The sequence below is a fragment of the Mesocricetus auratus genome, unplaced genomic scaffold (genome assembly GCF_017639785.1).
Source record: "Mesocricetus auratus isolate SY011 unplaced genomic scaffold, BCM_Maur_2.0 Super-Scaffold_100006, whole genome shotgun sequence".
Classification (NCBI taxonomy): Eukaryota; Metazoa; Chordata; class Mammalia; order Rodentia; family Cricetidae; genus Mesocricetus; species Mesocricetus auratus.
Window position 1 is genome coordinate 7,323,059 of NW_024429190.1, and position 25,348 is coordinate 7,348,406.

Below are 25,348 nucleotides of genomic sequence, written 5' to 3' on the forward strand. Positions count from 1 at the left end.
CCAATGGCACATCTAAGTGCTTCACACGGAATTGGGTCTCTGCGAGTGCTTAGTGGGAAGGGATACCAAGCTGCCCAGGTGCCTACTGACGAGCTGGCTTGTTATCAAATGCTGTGGAGAAGGAGAGAGGCATATGCCGTATGGGCAATGGAAGCTGGCAGAAGTCTGGATCTTGAAATAACTACTTAGCTGACCCTTGCTTTGTCTCACTTACTTTCGTCCCGTCCCAGCTGGTGTTCCTGGTACTCAACATGACCCACCTCTGTTTCCAGTTCTGGGAAATGGCCACAAAGGGCGTCCTCAGCTACTGGAGAAAACCGAGACACTGGCTGGAGGTAACCTCTCTGACATATTCTCTATGTACTAAAGTATTTTTATCTGAAAGGAAAAATACTTTCATCAGGAAGTCTTATAGATTCTATTTCCAATGTCACTGTGGTTCCCCACAATGGAGGCACAAGAGCATTTGAAACCAGGTTTCCTTGGCATCTGATGGAGGTGGTGGTAGTGGAGTGTGTGTGAGTGTGTGTGTGTGTTTGTGTGTATGTGTGTGTGTGCACGCACATGTGTGTGTGCTCATGTTCATGTGTGTTTAGACACATAAACGTGTGAAGGCCAGAGGCCAGACCTAGGTGTCATTTCTCAGATACCATCGATCTCTCTTTTTAAAATAGTATCTCTCATTAGTCTTGAAATAATCAATTAGATGAGGTTGGCTGACTGGAGAGCCCAGGAATCCACACCTGTCTCCCCCACATGGGGATTCCAAGCATGTGCTACCATGATGGGTATTTTTATGTGGGTTCTGGACATGCACTCACGTCCTCATGCTTACACTTTACCATTCAAGTTATCTCCTCAACCACCAACTCAATGTTTGACAGGCAACTTGTCACCGGAGGGTCAGGATGCCAGCTGTGTCCACCCTCGGTCAGCTGAGAAACCTTTCTCCCTCTGTTGCAGCTCTCTATGGTTGGGGTAGCCCTGGCCTACTATGCAGTCTCTGGTCACCTCACTACCCTTGCTGAGAATGTCAATGACCAGTTCCACAAAGGACTTCATCAGATGTTTGTGGACCTAAGTCGGATGGTGTCATGGAATCAGGTATGATAGGGAACTCAAGGCTACCCAAAAGAAGCCATAACTGATGTTGCTCAATGACATCTGTCATACAAGGACTGGAAGTTTCAGTGTGATGAATTTTTTTCTGTTGGATGATAATGCTATAAGCTCTCAGATGGTGCCAGTTGAAGCAGTGATGGATCTGGAGAACATCACATGTGCACACTAGCTGAGCATGCTATGTAGAGCAGAACTCAGGAGCCAGGGATGCCAATGGACTTGCAGCAGCATGAGGAAGCAGGTATCAGTCAACATGGTCTACAGTAAGGAAGCTGTCACTCACATGCATAGACACATCATGTCTGCCTTCCCTTCCATCTGGTGATGGTCTTAGATGCTGGTATTTTCAATAAGTGAAGAGCCTGAGGCTCAGGAAGAGACTTGAAGTCATGAAAGGGAGAAACACCATCTCTAAGTCCCTGCATCTCTACCATCTAAGCTTCCATCTGTAGAATGGGATCTCTACCAAGAGATGGAATTTGCAGGACAGGGCTTATAAGCCCCTGGGAGGAGACCTATAGGTCAGGGGATCCTATCACAGCAGGTGGGCTCCCTGGAGGTCGACAGCTTCATGCTACAGTGGATATATGCAAACTGAATCTATAGTCCCGTCTTGTTCTGCTGTAGCCACAGCTAACACCTCTATCATCCCACAGATTCTCTAAGCCTCTTTCCTACCAACCTTGATGGCTGTCAATGCCCCAGGGCCATCCTGTACCTAGAGAACCTTCATACCCTGGACAAGATGCTCCCAGAACAATCTGAAAAGGGGGGAACTGGTTCTCCTCTAACCTTAGTGCTCCCAGCTTGACCACCTCCCTATAATTTCCCTCTGGATCTTCTTGTGGTGGACCCTGGGCCCAACTTTCTTTTCTGCTAAGTAAGGAACCTAAGAGGACACAGGATGGTGGTGTTACTGCACCACAGCTCAGTCTTCCTTTTCTGGATAACTGGTGCCACTGCTGTCTCTGTCTCCTGGGAGGCTCCACCCATCTTCTCTTCCCTGCCTTTTCACCATCTACACTCTGGATAAACTGTGGAGCAGAAACACAAGAGTGTTCCCAAGACAACTGCTGCAGCTGGGGGAAACCGAGACCCGGAGGATGTCAGGACCTTCCTATAGCCAGAGTGGCCCAGTCTCGCAAATAACAGAGACTCATCAGCCTGGGGGCAGTGTTGAAGGATCTCAAGCAGAGGACAATCTGGGTTTCAAGAATACAAATCATCTTCCTTTTGCAGATGTCACTAGACCTGTGACTTTATGAGTCAGTCCTGGGCTCGCTCAAGCTAAGCAGTGAGCCCTTTGCATGAGGGAAGCTATGAAGCTATACTTTCTACTCCTGAGCATTGAGCTCCATGGTACTCATGAGTTCCAAGGCTAGGCACTAACCAGGTACACATCATCTTTATATCACAAGCAGCTGACCTGCCTCCTTTCCTTCCTGCTCATCACCCCTATGGTGCTGCGAAACACTTTCTTTGTGTACATTGCTGATCCCAGCAGGGACTCGCTGCATGGAGGGCACCATAGGCCATCCCTGTGCTAAGCACCAGGAGCAGGATTCCAGACACTTCTGCACCTTGGACTATAATTGCTACAACCTGTAGGAGTCTCATCTGTCAATCACAAAAGTGAGGAAAATCATCCTTTTGTTCACACAGGCAAGAAGCTCTGTTCCTTTCTGTCCTAAAACAGGAAGTCTTAAGACATGAAGTATTAGTTAGCCTAATACTTCCTGGATCCCCCCAATTAAGGGAGCCCCAGGATGCTGCTCTCAAGTTTCTCCTATCTGTGGATAATGTCTTTCCACACAGTAGTGAACAGCTCAGGCTGTGCAAGTGCCTTTTGCTCATCTTAGGATGTTTTGTTCTCAGCCTCAGAAATATGTGTGGCTAAAGCAGAGCTGGGTCAGCGTCGGTGCAGTATGACTTGGCTGTCTCACATACACCAAGCGGCCAGACGCTCTAGGAAGGAAGCTACCAACTTGTTCACTGCTGTTCCCCAGCACCAGCGTGGGGCCAGACGATGCCTCTTCTCTTCCACCGTTGGCCTCGCTGTCTCGTCGCTGGCAGGCTTTCTGGTCTACCTTTCCTGTGTGTCTGGATTCATCCACACTTTTTCTTCCAGGGGGTTTCAGCTCACTTTCTGTCTTTTCTAACTCACAACCACGGCTGTACATCAGCCTGGATTCCAACTCCAGCAAAGCTTGGAGTCCCTTTCCGGAAACACTTTGTAGGATGCTCTTCTCATTGTGGTGGTCAGAGAAGCTTCCCCTTTCACTGCCCTTTTCCTCACCACGATCATGTTTGCTGTAGCCAAAATCTTGCCGGGAATGACTCCCTCTTCCCCGGGGCTTCTATTACAGCCTGGTGCTAATTTCTGGGCCTTCACGTAGCTCTTGAGTGAGAGCTGACCTGGTAAAGCCTCATCCTGCCCCACACTCACATCAGAGTTCTGGCCCTGCATCATTTGTTCCAACAGCAGAATATTATTCATTTCCACCACCCAGTGCCTGGGTGTAGCTCAAGCTGATTAAACTGAGTGTCTCTAACTCTCCTCTGTACAGGGCTTAGCTTGATGAACTGGAGTTTATAAATTTGGTGTACAAGTATTTCCATTTTATTCTGAATATACATATTATTTTACATATGTTGGTCTAAATAAAAGACTAAGTAGACTTCTCTGCTTACTATCACCCATTAGATTGCAGCCAGCAGGGAATTTGTGGTTCTGCCATGGTGTGTTTTACCTGCCCAGTGGGGGTTACAGGGCCAACTGTCTCTATGTTTTCCCCAAGCACAGCATATCTTGCTGTCTTGAGGGGATCACAGGTGTGCCAATAGTATTTCACATAACCACCTATGCATCAAGTGACATACTGTCCAGAGAAACAGGTAATCGTATCCCCTCCACACCACAGATGACCCCACCCGTACTCCAAGAGGGTGAACATCACAGTCCACTCAAAGCAGCAGTGGAAATGCCTCTGGTCTTGTAATCAGGTGCCTGAGAAGTGAACTGTGGCGTATGTATGGCAGGCCATCAGAACACTGTCACTGTCTGAGTCCAGATGTCCTTGTAACTGCAGCCGATGGCCCTAGCCTCAGCTTTTCTTTAACCCTAAGAGTGGGTCAGGCTTCCTCAAGTTTTAAATAGGATAGGACCATAGTATAAAACTTAAGGGATTTTTCTAGAATGAGAGAAAGGAAGACTATACATACATATCCCTCTTGGTATACGATAGATATCCTATAAATAAATATGATAATGAAAACAGTTAAGAAAGCATTCTGGTATCCTTCCAATTAGATGTAGGCAAGAAAGGGGTTCACAGAGAGGCCATAGGTGTGCTCTCCAGTGTCATGGTCACTCACCCCCTGAGAGCATAGAGAAGGCAGTACGGTCAGCTCAAATTGAGATGTACTCCGAATACAAAATGCTTACCAAATTTCATAAATTAAGTATGCAAGCATCTCCATGTGTAGGAATGCACATGCTATTTTACACGTGTTTGTTTAAATATAATACAAAGTGAATCTCCGTGTTTATTTTCACCTGCTAAATTGCAGCTCTCCTAGCCAGTACTAGCTGGGCTGTCAGTCATCCCTGTTTTTGTGTCTTACTGACTTGAAGGGGCCACAGCTGTGTCAGCCCCTCACAGCTTACCCAGGCCTCAGTTCAGAGGTGGCTGTTGGTAATTTCCTAAATAACCTTAACACCTTGGTCCTTTGCTCTCATGAGGTGCTAGTATGCAGCATTCATTTCTCCTTCTTGGGGAAAGTAGATGAGGCCATACACAGAACGAAAGGCCTTCCCCAGCAAGCTATAGACAGGTACACAGCTTTTGAGTGACCCAGGAGTCTTGGGAACCTGTGTTGGACCTGGACTCTGAGTGTGCCACTGGGTCATCCTGCAGTGTCTTTAGTCCCATTACTGTGTTTATCTGAGCCATAGTCTTCATGGCTATGATGTGGGGACCCTTCTGGCTGTCATAGAATTAAACTTTCAGTATCTTCAAGGAAAGCATTGGTAAAGTGTTACATGACTGGGGGGGGCACACCCTGTCACTGCTGCCACTGCCATTTCCTTACAGCACAGTGGACTGAGGGGAAGCAGCCAGACCTGCTCTGCTGTTTCTACCAGCCTGACCCTTCTAAAGATGTCTTACAATGTGCCCTGAATCCTGCTTCTGTCACATGCTCCTCTGCAGGCATCAATGCTTGGCATCCCCTGGAGACCTGGTGTCCCCGGGAGACCTGTCATCTAAACAACTCCTTAAATGGACGTGTGTTTCAGCATAGCTCACTGGTGTGTGCCTGTGTCTACATGTTATCACTGGCAGGACTTACTGACCCGCTGTGTTCTTCCCTTAGAGAGCAAGATGGCTCCGGGGAAGCCTCCTGTTCCTCTGGATGCTGAAGGGTGCTCACCTCCTCGGTCTCCTAAACACCATGGCATCCTTCTCCGCAGTGACGCGTTCCTCTCTCTCCAGAGCCTTCGCCCCAGCAGTAAGAATTCTCCCCCTTCTCCAGCCATTTCCTTAGTCACCCAACACATTGGCTCACCCTAGTCAGGGAATAGCAAACTTCTCACAGGGCGGCACGCCATCCAGAATTCTAGCCACCTAATCCATCACGATGGGGTGTAGATACGGGGTATCAGCATTACAAATTGCATTTGTGACAGCAATAGCCATGATTTATTAAACACTGGCTTTGTGTTATATACTTTCCCACTATGGTTATTTTTTGTGGTTATTACCACCTGTGTCTCCCTCTCTAAGTGCCAGGAATGCTGTGGAGGGTCGCTTGTACGTGAACACACTTAATGATCACAATGGGCTGTGGGCGGGAAGGGTGGTTTTCTCAGATGATGGAGCAAGAAGCTGAGAGAGGGGATGAGACTTGCCTTGGGACTGTAGCTTTCAGGTCCTTTGATGGCCACACGCTGCTTCTCCATCCATTTGTCACCCGAGTCCTGCATGCAGAGACTTCTCCACTCACATGCCAGAACCCATTTTGTATTATTTACCTCACTCGAGGAACCACACAGCATCAGTAGAACACAGAAGCAAACCCCAGTCCAGACAAAAGAGCATCATGGGTATATGATGCTCAGTTGTCTGCATGAGTGCTTGGCAATGCCTGAGTTCTGTGCCAGCGCAGGGCAAGTCTCCATCCAGGGATGGGCCTAAAGTTCTGACTGGAGAGTGGAGGCCCAAACCATGCCCAGAGTGCAGCTTAGGTCTTGATAATGTTCCTGGCCGCTGGCCCTGGCTGGGAAGAGCTCACTCTAGCCACATAGAGTCTAAGACAGCTACATTTAAACCCAGGCCTCTACCCAACTCACAAATGTCACCAGAGGCCAGTTAATAAGCCTGCCATGAAACGCCTTAGAAATTGTACAGAGCTACGTGGTCCTTAACTAGCAATAAACTGTTATCAACCCCATTTAGTATTATATAAAAGTGCCTTTAAGAAAATTCATATGGATATGGATATAATGAATGATACTAACTGACGTAACAGATTCGCCCTGTCCAAAGTGCATGTGTGGTGGGAACCTGTGGAGTCAGCCAGGCCCCTCATCCTGACTTGCTGAGATGAAGACTAGCAGCTTGTGTTTTGCTGTCGGCTTGCCTGCTTTGTTTTTTACATTTAAGATTTTGTTCATTATTATTTAGTTATTTGTGGGGGAGGGCATTGCCTAGAGGTCAGGGGACAGCTCTCGGGAGTCCTTTCTGTTCTCTCATCATATGGGTTCACCGGGCTTGGCAGAGCAAGCAAGGGCACGGTGAACCCTCACCCGCTGAACTAGGGCACTCTGGGTGGAGCAGGGGCTTGTTCTGCGGAAATTCAAAACCGCTAAGGCTATCTCTTGGGGTCAGAGAGAAGAGCAAAAGGTGGGGAGAATCTTGGCAGCTTCAAGTGGGTGTCGCTGGGAGAGAGCGTGTAAGTGGGAACAGCCCGGAAGTTAGAGTCGGGGTCTGGGGTCAGAGAGGTGGGAGCTAGCATGGGGAGTACGATCTATCACAGATACATGTTGATAGAGAACTGTGTGAGAAGTAGATGGCTGCAGGGGCTCTCCACTAGCAACCCTCTGTGTACCTGGTCAGAGTCCAGCTTGAGCTGAGCCTAAACTGTCATTTAGGATATTGTCAGTGGCGCGGCCATTTTAGGGGCCAGTCCCTTTACCCAGTGGGAAAAGTTGCCATCCCCTTTTTATTCTGTTTCAAGACAAAATCTTAAGACCTTAAACCCGCTATAGAGCCAATGATAGCCTTGAATTCCTGATGCTCCTGCCTGTACCTCAGAGCACTGAGGTTGCAGGCAAGTCCCACCACACTCAGTCTAGACAATGCTTTCTTCTTCCTCAGTCCCACAGAGATGTGTGCCAAGCCATGTCAGAGTCAGGGACAGTCAACAAGTGCCAGGCAAGACACACGGAATTCTAAGTGTAGGGCCAGGAAAACAAATGGAAGCCAGTGGTTTCTGAGATGGACAGCAGAACGACAGTCTGTCGTCCGCTGGAGAAAGTGTGTCAGCCCTGGAGTTGGTTTTAGCAGAGAGTGAAACAAACTGGGGTACTGACACTACAACTAAGACCCCAGCCAAGCCCCTGCCTCTCATAGGCAGATCACAAGCTTAGCCAGAACCAGCTTGCCTCCAAGTAACCCTTCCCAATTCTCCTTAAGTCATTATCTTTACATAGCCTGTGCTGGGTGCTTGACACATCTAGGCAGACACCATCATGGTAGCAGTAACCCCATATAGGAGAAGTCCAGAGGCTGAAGGAGCAGAGGTGGCAGAGGTGGCCAAAAGGGTGAGCCTCGTCATAGTCAATCATCCGGCCCCATGGCACATGTGTGGGAACTGTGACCCGGCCATCAGTCTCCTACGTTTCAGTGGAAGAGGATGGGGGTACAGAGACAGAAGAGCTCTGATAACAGAATGACAAGGTGGCTTTGGAAGGTGTAGACTCAGGTAGAAAGACAGAAAGAGACCTGGGAGGGACAGCTCTATTGGAAGCTTACCTCTTTGGGATGAGATCCTAAACCAGAAAGGCTTGAGTTACACATAAAAATACCCCTTCTCCAAGCTCTTAACAACTTAAAATCATTTAGAAGTCCCCCAAATAGCCCTCTTCCCCAGAGAGAGTTGATGGCTTAGTGTCCTGGGGTTTTCTCCCTACAGCTCTTGGGGTCCCTGTTGCTGGCCGCCCATTTCCACTTGTACCGGTTTCTGCTGTTCACCTGGACACCATCACCTGGCGGCACCTCTACAGACGCATTTCCTGGGCTGCTGCCTCAGTTTCTGGGAATAAGCCACAGGGACTCACCGCACAATCATTTGGAGCCTGGCCGTCAAGCCGTGTCTTGTTACCGTGGGGCCCTTTTTCTGCTGGTGGCAACTCTATGTTTCAGAATGGTATGTAGATACCTTGATACAGCCTAGACTTTAAAGTCCAAGTTTGTAAAGGTTTCATCTGCTATCAGGACAAATGATCTCTGTCCATATAGACAGATAAGTCCAGACTGCCCTGGCCAGATCTCATGGGAACAGATCTCCCCGCAGGATCTACCTGATCTGCCCTGAGATGGGGTTGGGCACAATCAGCTTGATTCTCCCTTCACGGAGAACAGTCCAGCAAGGCCACAGCTACTCCAGCTCAGGACACTCCCCCACTGTTAAGAGAAGCTTTTTCCTTGAGAAGGAGCCGTTCCACCAGCCTGGTCCCAGAGCCGCTTGAGTCCCAAATAAACACACAGGAGGCTGTATTAATTATGAAGCTGTTGGCCTTGCTTGTTTCTAACTGGCTAGCTCTGACTTAAGTAATTACCCCATAATTGTTAATCTAAGTATGTCTCTTACCGGAGAGGTTTCCGGGCTTCCTACCCCAATGGCGTTACATCTCGAACTCTCTTGTGTTTCTCCTTCCCAGAATCCTCCTGGACTCCTAGCCCCACCTATCTAGATTCCTATAGGCTCAACAGTACTTTATTGACAAATAACAGGCAAATAACAGGACTTCCCCAACCCCCTCCCCCGTGGACTCACATCTCTTCCCACCCTCACCTTGATCTCAGGCTGCTTCTGCTGAATCCCTCCTCTGTACACCCTACTCATTTTATAAGACGGTGTTCAGTGTGACACTGTCACACACCCAGTCCCAGTCTTCCCTTTAACTCTAAGCAGGCCTCACCAAGTCATGGTCCTAAATAGTCCTTTCTGTCTCCCTTTTTAGCCCTAGCCACATTCAAAGCAGCTAACCAAGAACTCTACCTTCCCGAGGTGGCTCTTGGTACACGGTGAAGCTCGATAAGAGTACAAGAACTTGGTCAATGCTTTCTCAATGACATCAAATTCTTTGTTTCACAAAGTTCTGCCAGTGTTGTCATCCATAGACTGCTAAACTGGAAGTGTCTGCATATGCTCACACCCTGACAGCACTCCGGCAGGCCCTCAGCTCCTTTCAAAGGTCCGCATTCCCTGCTCACCGTTTTCCAGTCATCCATCCATCCTGCGTTCCTTCCTCCATCCTAGCCACTCACCCTCCCCGCCAACTACTTATCATTGCTTGGCTACCCGTAACCCAGCTATTTACCCAGTAATACTTTGGCTGGCCACTCATTAACTCTCTTTCCATCCATCCATTTTAGGTACAGGATGAGAAACACAAGCATGCGTGTGTGCGTGCGTGTGTGCCTGTGTGTGTGTGTGTGTGTGTGTGTGTGTGTGTGTTCCAGTGTGTTTCCATTTGGAGGCCAGAGGATAGTTTTGAGTGTTATTGCTCAGAAACTGCCTTGTTTTTACCCCTTAAGATGAGACCTCTCATTGACTTGGAACTCACCAGGAAAGCTATACTGGCTAGCCAGTAAAATCCAGCAACTCACCTGTCTCTTGCTTCCAAGTACAAGAATTAAAACTGGGCATCACCATGCTCAGTTTTGTTTTGGTTTGCTGTGGTTTTTCAAGACAGGATTTATCTGTGTAGTCCTGGCTGCTCTAGAACTAGTTCTGTAGACCAGGCTGGCCTCTACCTCTTGAATGCTGGAATTAAACGCCTGCACCATTGCACCCAGAGTCTTTTGTTGTTTAGCATGAGCTCTGTGGTTTGAAGTCAGCCCTCAGACGTGCAGATGTGCTGTATCCATCTGCCAGCTGCCTGCCTATGCTCCCAGCCCTTGGTGACCCCACACAGTTCTGCAAGGGCTGAAGGGACTCGAGGGAATGTCAAGGGCAAAGTTGTGGCCATGAGAGACAGTGAGTAACCGAGACAATTTTTGAGAGGTATGTTGACATGTTTTCACACAGCACAAGCCCCTCACACTATAGGGCGCACGCCCCACACATGCAGGCTCTAGCAGAGTCAGGCGATGGAAATCCAGAAGAGAGAGGGGAGAGAGGTCTTGGGGAGGGGTATTGACATGTTCAGAGGGTGTGGCTCAGAAGCAGAAGCGGGAAGGAGGCTCTGGGTCAGTGACTGTGTAAGCTTTGGCTCCTGGGGTCTGTCAGCACAGCTTCTCCATTTCAATGGACAACACCCTGTGAGGTTCTCCAGGGCATCCAAAGCAGACAGACTCTGAATGGCTAAAATTTTGCTTGTTTGAGCTATTTTCCAAAATAAATGGGATGTGAACTAACACGTCTCAGTCTGCAGTCAAGAAATAAAGAACCCAGGGACTCATATCCGGGGTCCAGTGTTGGCTCATCTTGCTAGCACACACGAGGACACAGCATCCTGCTGGATCTCCCAGAGACAGGCCCACACTCTGGCTGAGGTGCTGTGTCACACACAGAGACACCCCTGCGGGACAGTGACAGCGTGCTTCACAGTAAGATACATTTCACTGCTGAGCTCAAACCATAGTTTCACACCTGAGTGGAGTTTCCCAAATTTTGTGTTTTGTGTCGCCAAGCTCCCTGAGAAGTCCTTAAGGAGCGGCAGCAGATGTAATGCCCACTTCATAGTTTATCAGATTAAATCACCTCATAGCTTGGTAACACAGAGTCTCTCTCTCTCTCTCTCTCTCTCTCTCTCTCTCTCTCTCTCTCTCTCTCTCTCTCTCTCTCTCTCTCTCTCTCTCTCTCCCCTCCAGCTGAGGGCTTCCCTCCTGACTTTTTTCCGAAAAAGAAAGTCTTTTCACAGAAAATCTCTCGTGACACTTAAAAATCTTGCTGTTTATGCGCGGCATAAATTCCTCGCTCTTCTGGGGCTGGAAGCAACAACTCTGGAGGAGACTGAGCTGGCTACGGACCATGTAAGCTGTGGGACCTTGGAGTAGTGAGCAGCGGCACACTGGGGTTGAGGGCTCTACCATGCAGCTTGCTTCCTCATTAGAGCACCATGGTGATTCCGTGCCAGCTGCTACAGCAACGGGCTCAAAATTAGCTCTCAACCTAGTGGATCTTACAGAATCTTCCCTTGAAGCACTAAAGAACACACAGGGTTGGCAGTCTCTGTCACTGCTCAATACATCCCTATAGCCACCCTAAGGCAGAGTCTCCAGTTTTCACTTGAGTTTCTCACTTGCATTTGGCATCTGTTATCAGACCAAGATTCTACCAAAACCATGGAGCCCTTGGCACTCTGGGTTGGGCACTCCAGACACTAATGCAAACAAGTCTAACGTAGGTATTTTCACAGTGCATTCTCAGCCATCATCCATGACTGCTGTTTATACAGCATTCGGTGAAGTCCTGAAGCCTGTGAGAAGCATCATCGCACTGCGTGTTTGGATAGGGCCTACTGCCTGTCATGGGCCCATTATTGTCCTCACATTCATTCATGGGTTCTTTGTCAAGGCATCATTAGCTGTAATACTTATGAATGAAGCAGTGTGTACACACCATAAATGAAGGGACCAAGACACACAGAAAGAAACCAGTCCAGCACCCAGGCCTTCTAACTTCTGGGTCCAGGATATTTTATACCATAGTGAAACTTTCCAAAGTTGACATCACTAAATAATTGAGATAATGGGAGTAAAAGGAAAACATCACATTCCTGTATGCATTTACTAATCTAGTCTTCTTCCCTTCAGAGTTACTACCTGGATGAATTTTCAAGTCTATTGGATGAACTTCTGGTGAAGATTGATGGCTTGTCTGACAACCTGGAACTTTCTATCCTAGAGGAGCAATGGAGGAGGGGAGTGGACTCAAGGGCAGTGGATAGTCCTTCAGCTGGCCTTTCAGGGTGCCAAGCTACTGGGGTAAGACTGCAGGTTACTTTTCTTAATATTCTATGCAGCAATTTTTATATTCTAAAGTTGGTTTGAATTCATGAGATGGAGTTGTACAAAAACCACCTAAGAACAGTATCAGCGGGAAGATGTACTCTAGCCAGACTTGCTTAAAGACTTCAAGTTCCCAGTGATGCCATGGATGTCTATCAGCCCCATCATTTCCCCTTCTAACTGTAATCAGTAGAGAGGCTCAGGAGCAGAAAGTGCGTCTCCCAGGGGTGAGGGACATCTGTTAGCAAAGTTACCTGCTGAGAGCACTGAGGGTTAGAACGGAAGGGAGAGATGTGCGTGCGGGTGCTGCTGTGTGTGAGAGCGTGCACAGGACCCAGAGGGGCACTCGCGGAGGCTCCAAGCAAAGGCGAGGGCAGAGGAGCATACATCTGAAAGCAATTGCCACAGAAGGGTGACACTGGCGAGCAAGGCACTCTCGTGAAAAGTAACTTGGTGACGAAAATCTGTATTTGAAAGTGGAGTACGAAGCTAAAAAAGAAAGAGCAAATAGGAAATAACAAAAGAACAAGTCGTGACAGGCAGTGGTGGTGCATGCTTCTAATCCCAGCACCTGGGAAGAAGAAGCAGATGGATCTCAGTGAGTTCAAGTCCTGCCTGGTCTAAAAGTGAGTTTCAGGACAAGGGCTACACAGAGAAACGCCGTCTTAAAAAACAAAATAAACATATTATAAATAAATAAAGTTGGCAAGAAAGAAGAAAGGAGTTTCTCTATATCCACAGGTTTGGAATGGATAAATGTGTTTCTATGCACAGTGAAGAGAAGAATAGGAATAGATTTGCAAGAAAATGAGCAATGGATGAGGGTCTGAAAAAAACTCATCAAAAAATTTTAAGTTAAAATTTATTTTAGGAATAATAATGGACAGAGAAATCTGAAAAAGAAAGCTATATGTAAGTCAGAGAGAGTAAAGATTTAGGTCTAAACAGATATTTTCCACTGGCAATGTGGTTACACACTTAAAAACCCAGTATAACTAAAATAGGGTGCACAGGAAGGCATTTGATCAGCTAAGACTGCTGGTGGCAGAATTAGCAACACAGCATGGCACAGGACCAGGTCCCCTGGGACTAGTCAGGACCTGTGACACTGAGAATGGCCTCTACAGACAGAATGCACCATCGTTCTATCTGTTCATCTATCATCTTATTTTTTCCCCTTTCGAGACAGGGTTTCTCTGTGTAGCTTTGTACACCAGGCTGGCCTCAAACTCACAGAGATCCATCTGCCTCTGTCTCCCGAGTGCTGGGATCAAAGCTGTGTGCCGCCACCAGTTGGCTCTGTCGTCGATTTTCATGTGTCCTCATGTGCTTGCATGAGTTCATGTGCAGCATGGTCAGAGTCCCTGGAACTGGACTTACAGGCACTCGGGAGCCGCTAAATGTGGTGTGGAGCAATGGATCCGAGCCCTTTGCTAAGGTAGTCCTACCCTGTAATCTTTGAACTCTGAACCATCACCTTAACACTGAAGAATTGTACTATCAACCATCATAAGTCAGAGACTATCTGTAGATCTGAAAAGAAACTCTTTCCCAGGATTAAAAAAAAGTTTCAAATCTGTTTAATCTAGAGTAAAATGTAAAAGTCAGTTACTAGACTTAAAGTAAGAACATAACTCTTTTGCTGTCTAGATAGCATCGCTGCCTGCTTCTACATGATTTAAAACTTAAAAAGCTGTTGTGCTTTACTAATTATTATTCTAATTATTAAAATGATTTGAAGCTCATCTCAACAAAAGGGGACACATGAACGGACAAGTATAATTTTTGAGAATAGGAAATACAATGGCCAATTGCATGACAAACTTAAAAGGCAAGAATGCACACAGATAGAGGGAATAAGCAGCCCCTACAACTTCTGTGACATGAAAAAACTGAAAGCCATAACAGACTTCCGGAAGAGGACATGTGAATGTCCGTGTCGTGAGGTCTGGGGATAATAGTGTAGAACCAAGGCTGGCCCATGCCGTTAAATCAGGAGTTACAGGAGCATGAGGGACAGTCTACATTCGACCCAGTTCATCAACAAAATTCGCTTGGGCTCAGCAAAGCAGGAGGCGGGAATCGCAAACAAGAAGCCCAGCTGAGACAAGCCAATGTCAAACAAAGGGGTCCATCAGAAGCACACTGGCAAGCCGTCAGCCGTCCTGCAGCTAAGCATGGCAGCGATGGAGATGGCAACATACAACATGCAAAGGCGGAGACAGGAAGCACAGTTGGGGACACTGGGGGGATAATAAAACCTCGGGGAAGACAAACTGGCTGTGTACAATCCGACGCAGCTAAATTGACGGGAAAAGAGGAAGCTGAAGCAGAGCTTGCGCGGCCACCCTCGACACCAGCCAGGTGGGGCACAAGTGAAATTCATACTCCTACGACAAAGCCAGAGCATCTGCAAACTGCTCCTGCCACACAGAAGGAAATCTTTCAACTGTGCTGTCGTGAAACGAGAAATGCATTGATTAAAAACTGTTCAAAGACATCCCAAACCTCAGAAACTACCAGTCTTACTGATTTTTGATACCAAAATAATCTATATAAAACATTAGCAAATAAGATTCAGCAGCAGATTAAAAGAGTAATATCCTGTGCCCATGAGTTTTAAATCAAGACTACTTTTTGTATTAAAAATACATTAACACCCCCAAAACAGGAGTAAAGTATCATATGACTTTCTCCACAGCTGTATTTAGTGAAATCCAACATCTCTTTCTAATGTCTAAAGTCCTCTTTTAAAGGGATAGACCCCAAATAAGATATCTCTGTGCATACAGTCCACTAGGGGTATATCAGATCTCCATGTATACAGACCACCAGGGGTACATAAGATCTCTGTGTATACAGTCCACTAGGATACATCAGATCTCCATGTATACAGTCCACCAGGGATACATCAGAGGCACTTTCGCCTAGATTAAGGAAAACCAGAAAGTTGTTCCTTCAAAATCCCACAAAGACATTTTTAACTGATTCTGGGCCTCAAGCTGGGGACCTCAAGTGTGCTTGAGTTGTTTTTGTGGGTACAGTTAAGGCAAGAACTCCAGCCAGAGCTCTGTCTCCAGCTGCTACTGGACCATATCTAAGGCATCAGTCTCCTCCCAAAGACCCCTGTCAGCACACTATGGACGTCTATGTCACGACTGCAAGGGCCAGAACTGCACGTGTGTCTCAGTAGTTCTCATGTGCATATTGTGTGCTCTTGTGAGCCTCTCCATACTGCCTGATGCATCAGGATCCATGCGGGTTTCCTAACACTCTGCAATGTTCATGGCAGAGACAGCAAAGACAATCTGTGGCCCAAGGACAAGCTCTTCTTGTGTGACATGGAAGGGCTTGGCACTACCACAATCATCAATTTTACTTTCCTCCCACTGGAAAATGTGATTGTTTTCTGAACAGTCACTTTATGAGACATCGATCAAAGGCATATTACACAAAAGCCACCGTAGCTGGGTTTGCCAATGCCTGTAGCACCCAGGTTCCACAGCACAAGTTAGCTGTCCTTCTGGGAAGGAGCTGGGTGTCAGTAGTCTCCAAGCAAGCCAAGCCCAACAGGGTTTTGCAGAACAGACACCCCTTTGTGTGATGGAAACCAAGGAAAGGACCCATTTGATTTTCCTAACTGGGGGCAGTTGTTTTTCATCTTAACCAATAATAATTAAGATCGGTATCTCTCTAAAATAGCAGGAGATGTCGCCTGGAGCTACCGCTAACCACCTGCAAATTGCATTGTTCTTTGTGCTTAAGTGACTCATAGCAACAGAACGCTGTGGCTGCCAAGCCCACCGCCTCTCCTCGCCCCTGGCTCATTGCTCATTCTGTGATTCTTGGCTCGCCCTTGCCTCTTAGCTGCCTCCACCTACGGTCAGAGAAAAGTTCCTGCTCCGCTTCTTGCCCAGGCCCCTCACCACTCAGCGCACCCCCGCTCTGCAGAAGCTAGCCAGGCCTGAGTCCACGGAGCATTTGGGAGATGCTGTGGGGCATCTCTCCACTTGCTTTTGTGAGTACAGATAAGGCAGGATAAGTCAGCCAGAAGGGGGCACTTTATCTCAGGACACAGCTGACCTGCTCAAGTTAAGGGCACAGCTCCTCCATAGAGCACCTGTCTAGCATACAGAAGACCCTGGCTTCCATCCCTAACAAAGAATGTTTTTAAGTGTAATTACTAGTCTCCTTCCAGGGTGGAAGTAGAGAAGTTTCTCCTAGGTGGAAACTGGGTTAAAGTTCTCCCTCTGGAGGATGGAGCAGAGGCCACTGTGCTTGCAGAGAAAGCGTGCAGAGTTCAAAGGCTCTGCTGTCGAGCAGGTTCGTGCTACGAAGCTGAATTCTTGGCGTCCCTGCTCATTTCTTGCAGCTTCTTTCCTTGACTCTGCCAGTTTGTGAGGTACCATGGGGATGATTTAGAGCACCCAACTTCACAGCGAGCCTCTGTCTAGAGCTGGACTTCTCAACCTGTGGGTCGTGACCCCATAAGGGTCACATATCTGATGTTTACATTATGATTCATGACAGTAACAAAATCGCAGTTATGAAGTAGCAACAAAATGATTTTATGGTATGTGAGGACCTGTATTAAACGGCCGCAGTCTTAGGAAGGTTGAGAACCACTGACTTCCTGCTTGTAACTGGCTTCCACACTGTTGTCCTTCAGTCAAGCAGAGTTATCTTGTGGGTGGGTGCAAGGTAACTAACACACTGAGCTGGTTCAAGGAAAGCCACCCCAGCCCTCACATGAGGAAAACAGGGGGCCCTGAGTGTCTCTGCCCCTTCTGACGTAGGCATAGAAGTCTCAGGGTCCCACCACTGAGCTATGCTGCTGATGGTGATTCGTTTGTAACTACGCAGTGGGCACCAAGGGCACGTGGTGCGGTGCCATGCCATGTGTCCTTCCTAGGGAGCACTGTGTCACTCCCCACAGGAGCGCTGAGCAAGGCAAATGGAGCTGATATGAACATGTTCCCCTTCCTCTATGTGGGTCTAATCTAGACTGCTGGAAAGCGAGTGTCAAGGTCCATGCATGTGCCTGTCACCACTCTGGGGACTGAGAGGGCAATGGAGAGCAACACTGAGACGCTGTGGCCACCAGGAAGACGGGATGATTCCTGATCGCAGAAGGAAAGGATCTTGGAAAGATGAGCAGTAATCTGGGCGACCTTTGTGCTCGTTTGGATCCGAGTGTGACATCCCTCTTCTGTGACACTGAGAGGGGCCGCTAACAGTGCAGTCACGAGTGGAAGTGAGGGACCTCCTGGAGGAACGCACCCCTCTGCCCCCAAGATGCAGTTAACTCTCAGAGGGGCTGCTGTGTTCCTGGGGAAACATTACCTTCCTACCGGGACTCCTGTCCTGGCTCTGCCGGCGCTGCCAGAGTTACATCATAACCCGTGTGCTCTCTGGTACTGAAGACCACGCACAGTAAACGCTTAGCAAACCGGCTAGCAAGTGGAAAGTATAGACGTAGCCTGTCGCTGGAAAAAAAACAAAAGCTAAGCCAAGAAGGGCAAAGGTTGGTGGGCAACTCCAAGGGGAGGGTTTTCGAGAACCTTTGGGTTGTTCTGATAGCTTTTTTTTTTTTAAGTTTGAAACAATTTCCCACTGAGAAGCTTTTGAAAGAGTCTCTTGTGTTGCTCAAGCCCAGAGACTGCACAGAGATGGGGTCACGGTGGCGAACAATAGTTTTAACGGTTCTTAGAAGACATTATTCCCCTAAGCTTTTCCATACTTTTAAGTATATCTTGGTATCTTTTTTTTTCTTGGATGGACATCACAAGAAAAGCTCGTTAAACTTAACAGAACTGCTTAGATGTGATTTATGACTATTGGGTGTATCGGGAGTGCAAGAAACGTAAACCGCCCCATCGATGCTGAAGCAGAGAGCCTCCTGAGATCAGCCGTCTCGGCTTCCACACTGGCTCTGCTGAGGTGGCTGCACAGGGAGGAATGTTCTGCAGCCCCTGATTTATCCCCTTCTGGCACACAAACACCAGCCAAGCTGAAATGCTGGTATGCACACCCCCTTTCTGTGGCTGTGTGCTAGTCCTGCATTAGTGACACTGGATATAAACCAGGACTTCTGTGTCACTGTGAGCATGGAATTTATTTACGAAAGCTGCATTCTATCTAGTGGGGGGTGGGTCACAGGATTGGAATCTTCGAATTTTCCAGAGTTATAATACTCTGTGAGATGACTGCTTTTGAAGCGGTTTCTGTTTCATTGGCTTTGAGCAAACTTCAATAATGATTGCCCCCAAAAACTAGATAAAGGGCTGCATTAGTTCACTGGAATGCAGTAACAAATATCACAGTCAGAAATACGATGTCTCACAGTTTGGAGCCGTGAGGTCCACGGCCCTGGAGGACAGCTTGCCGGCCTTTTTCCCAGCCTCTCTGAACTCCCTGGCTTGGGTGGCCTAATTCTCATTGGCATTCTCCCATCTGTGTTTCTCCATGGTCAGGTCTTCTCTTTCTGGCTGTGCTGGATTAGGACCCACTGCAGCGAATGCATCTCAGGCCCTCGCAATTCCTAGGCATTGAAGACTTTGACATTTCCCTTTAGGGAAGAACTAGCTCATCACAGACATTTGTGCAACTGCAACTCTCTAGAGACAAGGTTCCCACAGTCACACCAATTCCGGGGTTCCTAGGAATCCCACTAATTTGATAAAAGTAAAACAAAACCTTCACATTTCTTTTCACTTTCTCCTTTTAGTCTGCCTAGCTTTTATGAAAGTGATACTTGTGACCAGCAAGGCATCTCAGTGGGTAAAGGCCCTGCTACCAAGCCAGGCAATCTGAGTTCTCAAGGAGAGAACCGACTACTGCAAGTTGTCCTCTGACCTCCAAACACACTCAAGGTGGCACAAATGAGCGTGCATATGCAGTCATCACACACACACACACACACACACACACACACACACACACACACACACACACACACACACACGCCAATAGTGAGCTGTCTGAAAAAACACACACGGGATTGCACCCAAGGAGCACCCGTGGCGGGAGCTGCCTGAAGGCAGAACCAGCCGGTCTAGGGTGGGTAAGTCCTGTGGCATTTGCAGTCTAGATGCCTCTGGAGTTTAAGACCTGTGCAGTTTGTTGCAGACAGGCTGCAACCAAATAAATAAATAAAAACAAAATAAATGATAGATAGATAGATAGATAGATAGATAGATAGATAGATAGATAGATAGATAGATAGATCCCCAAATCCCAAACTCACTTAGAGGCTTAGGGGTAAAAGAGAGAGGAACCAAGCCACCTGGGTGGTGACTTCAGCGGGTGCCCTGTGCAGCTCTGATCTGTGTTGGTGGCTGCAAAGCCACAGGCAAGTGACTTTATCACGAATTTACGCCTTAAAGTTGGGTGCCAAATGTAGCACCAGTTCTAATAGGTCTTAAAAATAAAAACCTGGAGTCAGATATTGGGGTAAATTCTGAAAGGTTGTAAAAGTAAAGGAGGCAGACACTAGAGAGACTTCTTATCTCTACTGAATCCTCAGACCAAATGGGCAATCCTGTCCCTATGAATCCTCAGACTGAATGCAATGAGCTCCTGTCTCCTCCAGCTTTATATTCCTCTCTCCGCCCAGCCATATCCTCCTGTCTCCATCCCCGATTGTTGGGATTAGCATTCCCACCACCTGGCTCTGTTTCTCTTCTAGACTGGACCAATCTAGTGTAGCCCAGGGAGACATCCGCCTGCCTCTGCCTCACCGAGTGCTGGGATTGAAGGTTCGTGCCACTACTGCTGGGTGTCTATGGCTAGCTGGTGTCTATGGCTGTCTATGGCTAGCTGGTGTCTATGGCTAGCTGGTGTGGTTGTCTTCTCACTCTGATCTTCAGGCAAGATTTATTTGTTAGATCACAAAGTATCACCATATTCACACATGTACACTCACACATATACACATACACTCAGACACATAAAAAACACATTCTTTGTGTGTTTTTTTGTTTTTTACCCTGGATAAGACAGGACAATGCCCAAAGATTAATTTCTTCCACTTAAACGGTAATTATAAATAGGAACACAGTGGTCTTTTTCCTAAGCACTGTGTAGTTGCCAGGGAGTATTCATGGGGCCTCAAAATCCCACAGTCACACATGTTACCTACCAGTCACTGTGATGATGCCACAATTATTTTATCCACATTTTAGAGTTTGGGAAAATGTAGAATGAAGTTGTACAAACCTATTTTGGCTAACAGTCTTCTTGGCTTCTCTGGCTACTATGGGTTTTCCTTACAATAGAACTAGTTAAAATCATGAATGCACTAGCCCTTGGCCTTGATCTACTAATGGCCTTAGAAGGTCTTTCCTTTGCAGAAGGCATGAGTCGAGTAGTCTTCCAGATATCCGTGGTCATGTGACTTCTTTCTTGCAGTCTCTTCTTTAATCTTTGAAGAAAGTCATGACATTTTTCCCATCACCCTAGTCCTACTGCCTGGAAAGAGCAGGGAAACTAGATCAGGAAGCTCAGAACTGTGGGCTGACCTTTGAAACACACAGCAACACCCTTTGCCCTGCAGGGCCCAAGTCTCCTGTTTCAAAACCTCGGGATGACACAATTGGTGACTCTTACAGGTAGCTGGTTCCTTGGATGCTGAGTCATTGTCAAGAGGGAGGGATCTGATGCCTGGAACAGGAAGGAGCTGTATGTTACATATAACCACAGTAATGAGTACCGTGTGACACTGCAGAGGGGAGACACAGGTCTCAGAGCAGGCCCCAGAAGTAAACTGTGTGTGTGTGTGTGTGTGTGTGTGTGTGTGTGTGTGTGTGTGTGTGTGTGTGTGTAGTACTCACAGAGACCAGAAGAGGGCATCAGATCCCCAGAACTGGAGTAACAAATGGGTCCACGCTCCCATGTAGATGCTGAAAAGAGCATCCCTGCCTCGTGCCAGCAAGAAGTATTGGTAGGGAGGGCTTTGTGTTAACTAAGAAATTACTTTAAAATATTTGTGATTTTTCCCAGCAGACAAGAGAATGATAGTAAAGACAAGACTGTCCTAGACATCAGGTTTCTCCAGCTCGCAGCCATCTTCTCCCCAACTATGTTTGCAAGATGAACACTCCACACAAGACACCTGCTGAGCCCAGGCAGCTTCTGGCCATCCTGAACTGCTCTTGTTTCCACCTCATGAGAGTCCAACCTCACCCATGATGCTGAAACATGTGTTTCTGTGCTACCAAGCTCTTGTATGTATGGAGGGGAGGGGGCTTTGCTCTTTCAGATTCTGTAAGCTGAAATCATTTTGGAAGCTTAAGAACCATGAATTCTACAAGATCACAGAAATGTGTCTGTATTCGTAAGCAGTGTATCCTCCCCACACACAGACAAGACGTGTGTTGAGGACAAGCTGACCCAGGCACAGAGATACGAGCTGCTTGAACTGTGAGGCACTTTCAGTGACCTTATGGTTGAGTGAGTCAACAACTTGCTCCTTAAAAGCACAATATACATTTCAGCATATTTTTTGCCATGAACCACTCAGCAGTGTTTAGGTAGACTGTTTCTGGTAGACACATTGGCATAGGAAACAGTCAGCCAATGGCTGAGGAGATCTGTGTTACCAGCACACACTGCCATCATGATTTGATCTGATGTGCACTCCTGGACAGACATGTACCCCATCTGCCTTGCTAGGAAAACATCAGCAAAATGTCTACTGTCAACAAGGTCTAATTCCCATTCATCTGGATGCACATTTGCCAATGGAGCCCAAAAATAAATGGAAATATTTGTGCAGGGGCCAGACCATGGTCTATTTTGGGTTCTTTTAGGTTCTTCATTGACCTGAGGCTAGGAAAGAATATGTTTTCAAAGACTCCAGATTTTCTCCACAGAACAACGAGTCCTGATTTCATCTCTTGAGAAGACCTTGTTCCTCAACATCTTCTGTTATTGTTGTTGTTCTTAAAATGAGGTCATCACTGTTCTTTGGTAAAATTCTTCCCCAAACTTTAAGTCTTGCATTGCATTCAGGGTTGGTCTGCTTCAAGAAAACAAAGGTCTTGGAAATCAGGGGAAGGGCTGAGCCTTGTAGTTTCACAGGGTCAGAGGCTACTTTTGCAACACAGGGGCCAATCCTGAAAGTAAAATTCTCAGAAGACATAGATCTACAAATTAGTAATGCCATCTCCTGTCCCTATTGCCAAACTGACAAACCTTGGGTTCTAGCTGCTCAGAGTACAATACAAATGATAAAGATCTTCAGTAACACAAAGTAAGCATTCCAATTCCGGGGTGGGGGTGAGGGAGAGGAGTGAGGGCCCAATAAAAGAGTCAAAGCAAGAGGAAAACCCAGCAGGACAAACACTCGGCACGAAGCATTTGTGATGACATCACCAGGCCTCCAACAGGCCTGTACTTACATCCTTCCTCCTACAACACACAACGGCTCTCTCTTGGACTGGGTCTCCCTTGTTTCTGACATCTCCAACATCCTGGGATGCACACTGCAATTTGGGTTTCACCTGTCCAGCTTTGCACGATGACCTCTCTGAAGGGACTCTGTCTGACCTTGCTATACATCGCCTGCCTCACCAGCCTTCCCTGAAGCCTCATCACAAGTCTGGATGACCCTGTAACTCCTACATTCTGCAACACCTCCAAAGCCAACCCCAAGTGAACAACAAAAGCCAAGCTGTGCTTCCAGCTTGAGGCGCGGCCCGCTCCCCTGGGGCCACAGCTACAGCAGCTGCCTGTTTGGGCAGGGAAAGTACTTCCTCGGGTAGTCCTGTCTAAGCTGGTGTGTCCTAGAGGCTCCATCTTCTCAGGAACTCTCTATAAATATTTGGATTGGATTTTCAATTTTACAGCCGGAGTTTTATTAGATTTTCAGTTTTACAGCCAGAGTCTTCCAAGTGTGAGATCGGCCATCAAGGTTCCTTTGCTAGTATTCCAGTACAAAGTGAGCTGTTTCTCTTCAAGAAGACTATTCTCTTTAATAACTACAGTGCCTTTGTCAGCACTCACCTAATTTAAACCTTAAATACACTCATATTTTTTTCTTGGGCAAACCCCATATCATTCATATCTTTCTGCTCTGCTTTTTGCTTTGAATTCTCACTACAACTCATATTAAACACATTGAGCGGCAACCATTCCACAGTCCAAATACTATGTTGTTTTGAATTTCCTTCATCAATTAGTTTTAAATTAAGTTTCACTCAAATGCAGCCAGGTTCTTTGTCAGAGTGTAACACAGTGGCCTCTCTTGATTTCCAAGGCCTTCACTTCCACAATATCGTGGGTGTATGCTGTCCACCATGTATTGTCCTAAGTACAGCAGAGTATCATCAGGCATCGTTACATTGACTTTTTCTCTCCAGTCCTTCTGTCTCTTCTAATCTGCAGCTCCAAACTCTTCCACATTCCTATCACAAAGCAGTTCTTTTTAAATTATTTTTCAAGTGAAAAATAAACACATTAAATACATTATTTCCTACAGTACACAACTTTTTAATTGTACATAGTTCTTTAGGACATGATTTATGACGGTTTGGAATTTATATAGATCTACATGTTAAGGGTTTAATTTCTGATGAAATTCTGAATATAATTATGTATAAATGTGGGGTATTGGTGGCACACGCCTTTAATCCCAGCACTCGGGAGGCAGAGGCAGGTGGATCTCTGTGAGTTTGAGGCCAGCCTGGTCTACAGAGCAAGTGCCAGGACAGCCTCCAAAGCCACAGAGAAACCCTGTCTTGAAAAACCAATAATAATAATAATAATAATAATAATAATAATAATAATAATAATTGTCATATTATTATGTATAAATGTAATCAAAGAGTTAAGACCATTCACATTTAGGAATATTATTGAGAAGGGATCATTATTAATCCTTGTGTCTTGTTGGTTATTTATTGATAGGTTGGATTTTTCCCCCTTTCTTCCCTATATGAGGGATTGGCTGGTTTGCTGCATTGGGTGCAATGGATTCTTTCTTCATTCTCCTGTATTTGTCTGTTCCCCTCATGAAGTCTATTCTGTTGATACTCTCATGGTAAGACTGTCTTCCTTCCTCCACCATGTATGCTGCTCACCATGTATGCCGTTAACTGTGCATACTGTACACTGTGTATACTGTGAACCGTGTAAGCTGTCCCCCACGTATGCTGTCCATCGTGTATGTTGTCCATCGTGTATGCTGTCCACCATGTATGCTGTCCACCATGTATGCTGTCCATCGTGTATGCTGTCCATCGTGTATGCTGTCCATCGTGTAAGCTGTCCCCCACGTATGCTGTCCACCGTGTATACTGTCCACCGTGTATGCTGTCCACCGTGTATGCTGTCCATCGTGTATGTTGTCCACCATGTATGCTGTCCATCGTGTATGCTGTCCACCATGTATGCTGTCCACCATGTATGCTGTCCATCGTGTATGCTGTCCCCCACGTATGCTGTCCACCATGTATGCTGTCCACCGTGTATGCTGTCCATCATGTATGTTGTCCCCCACGTATGCTGTCCACCATGTATGCTGTCCATCATGTATGCTGTCCACCGTGTATACTGTCTACTGTGTATGCTGTCCACCATGTATGCTGTCCACCGTGTAAGCTGTCCATCGTGTATGCTGTCCCCCACGTATGCTGTCCACCGTGTATACTGTCTACTGTGCATGTTGTCCATCGTGTATGCTGTCCACCATGTATGCTGTCCACCATGTATGCTGTCCACCGTGTATGCTGTCCATCATGTATGTTGTCCCCCACGTATGCTGTCCACCATGTATGCTGTCCATCATGTATGCTGTCCACCGTGTATACTGTCTACTGTGTATGCTGTCCACCATGTATGCTGTCCACCGTGTAAGCTGTCCATCGTGTATGCTGTCCCCCACGTATGCTGTCCACCGTGTATACTGTCTACTGTGCATGTTGTCCATCGTGTATGCTGTCCACCATGTATGCTGTCCACCGTGTATGCTGTCCATCGTGTATGTT

General features: G+C 47.0%; 1 protein-coding gene across 1 annotated transcript in view; it reads left to right on the forward strand.

Annotated features, from left to right (window-relative positions):
• The window catches only part of Pkd1l1 (polycystin 1 like 1, transient receptor potential channel interacting), a 131,689-nt gene extending 107,858 nt beyond the window's left edge, over positions 1-23,831 (forward strand). The window contains exons 51-57 of the mRNA XM_040746627.1: positions 231-335; positions 964-1,104; positions 5,497-5,631; positions 8,317-8,550; positions 11,223-11,384; positions 12,168-12,338; positions 21,363-23,831. Of these exons, the coding sequence (XP_040602561.1) occupies positions 231-335; positions 964-1,104; positions 5,497-5,631; positions 8,317-8,550; positions 11,223-11,384; positions 12,168-12,338; positions 21,363-21,377 (963 nt within the window). The 3' untranslated portion in view covers positions 21,378-23,831. The remainder of the gene's footprint in view (positions 1-230; positions 336-963; positions 1,105-5,496; positions 5,632-8,316; positions 8,551-11,222; positions 11,385-12,167; positions 12,339-21,362) is intronic.
• The last annotated feature ends 1,517 nt before the right edge of the window (positions 23,832-25,348 follow it).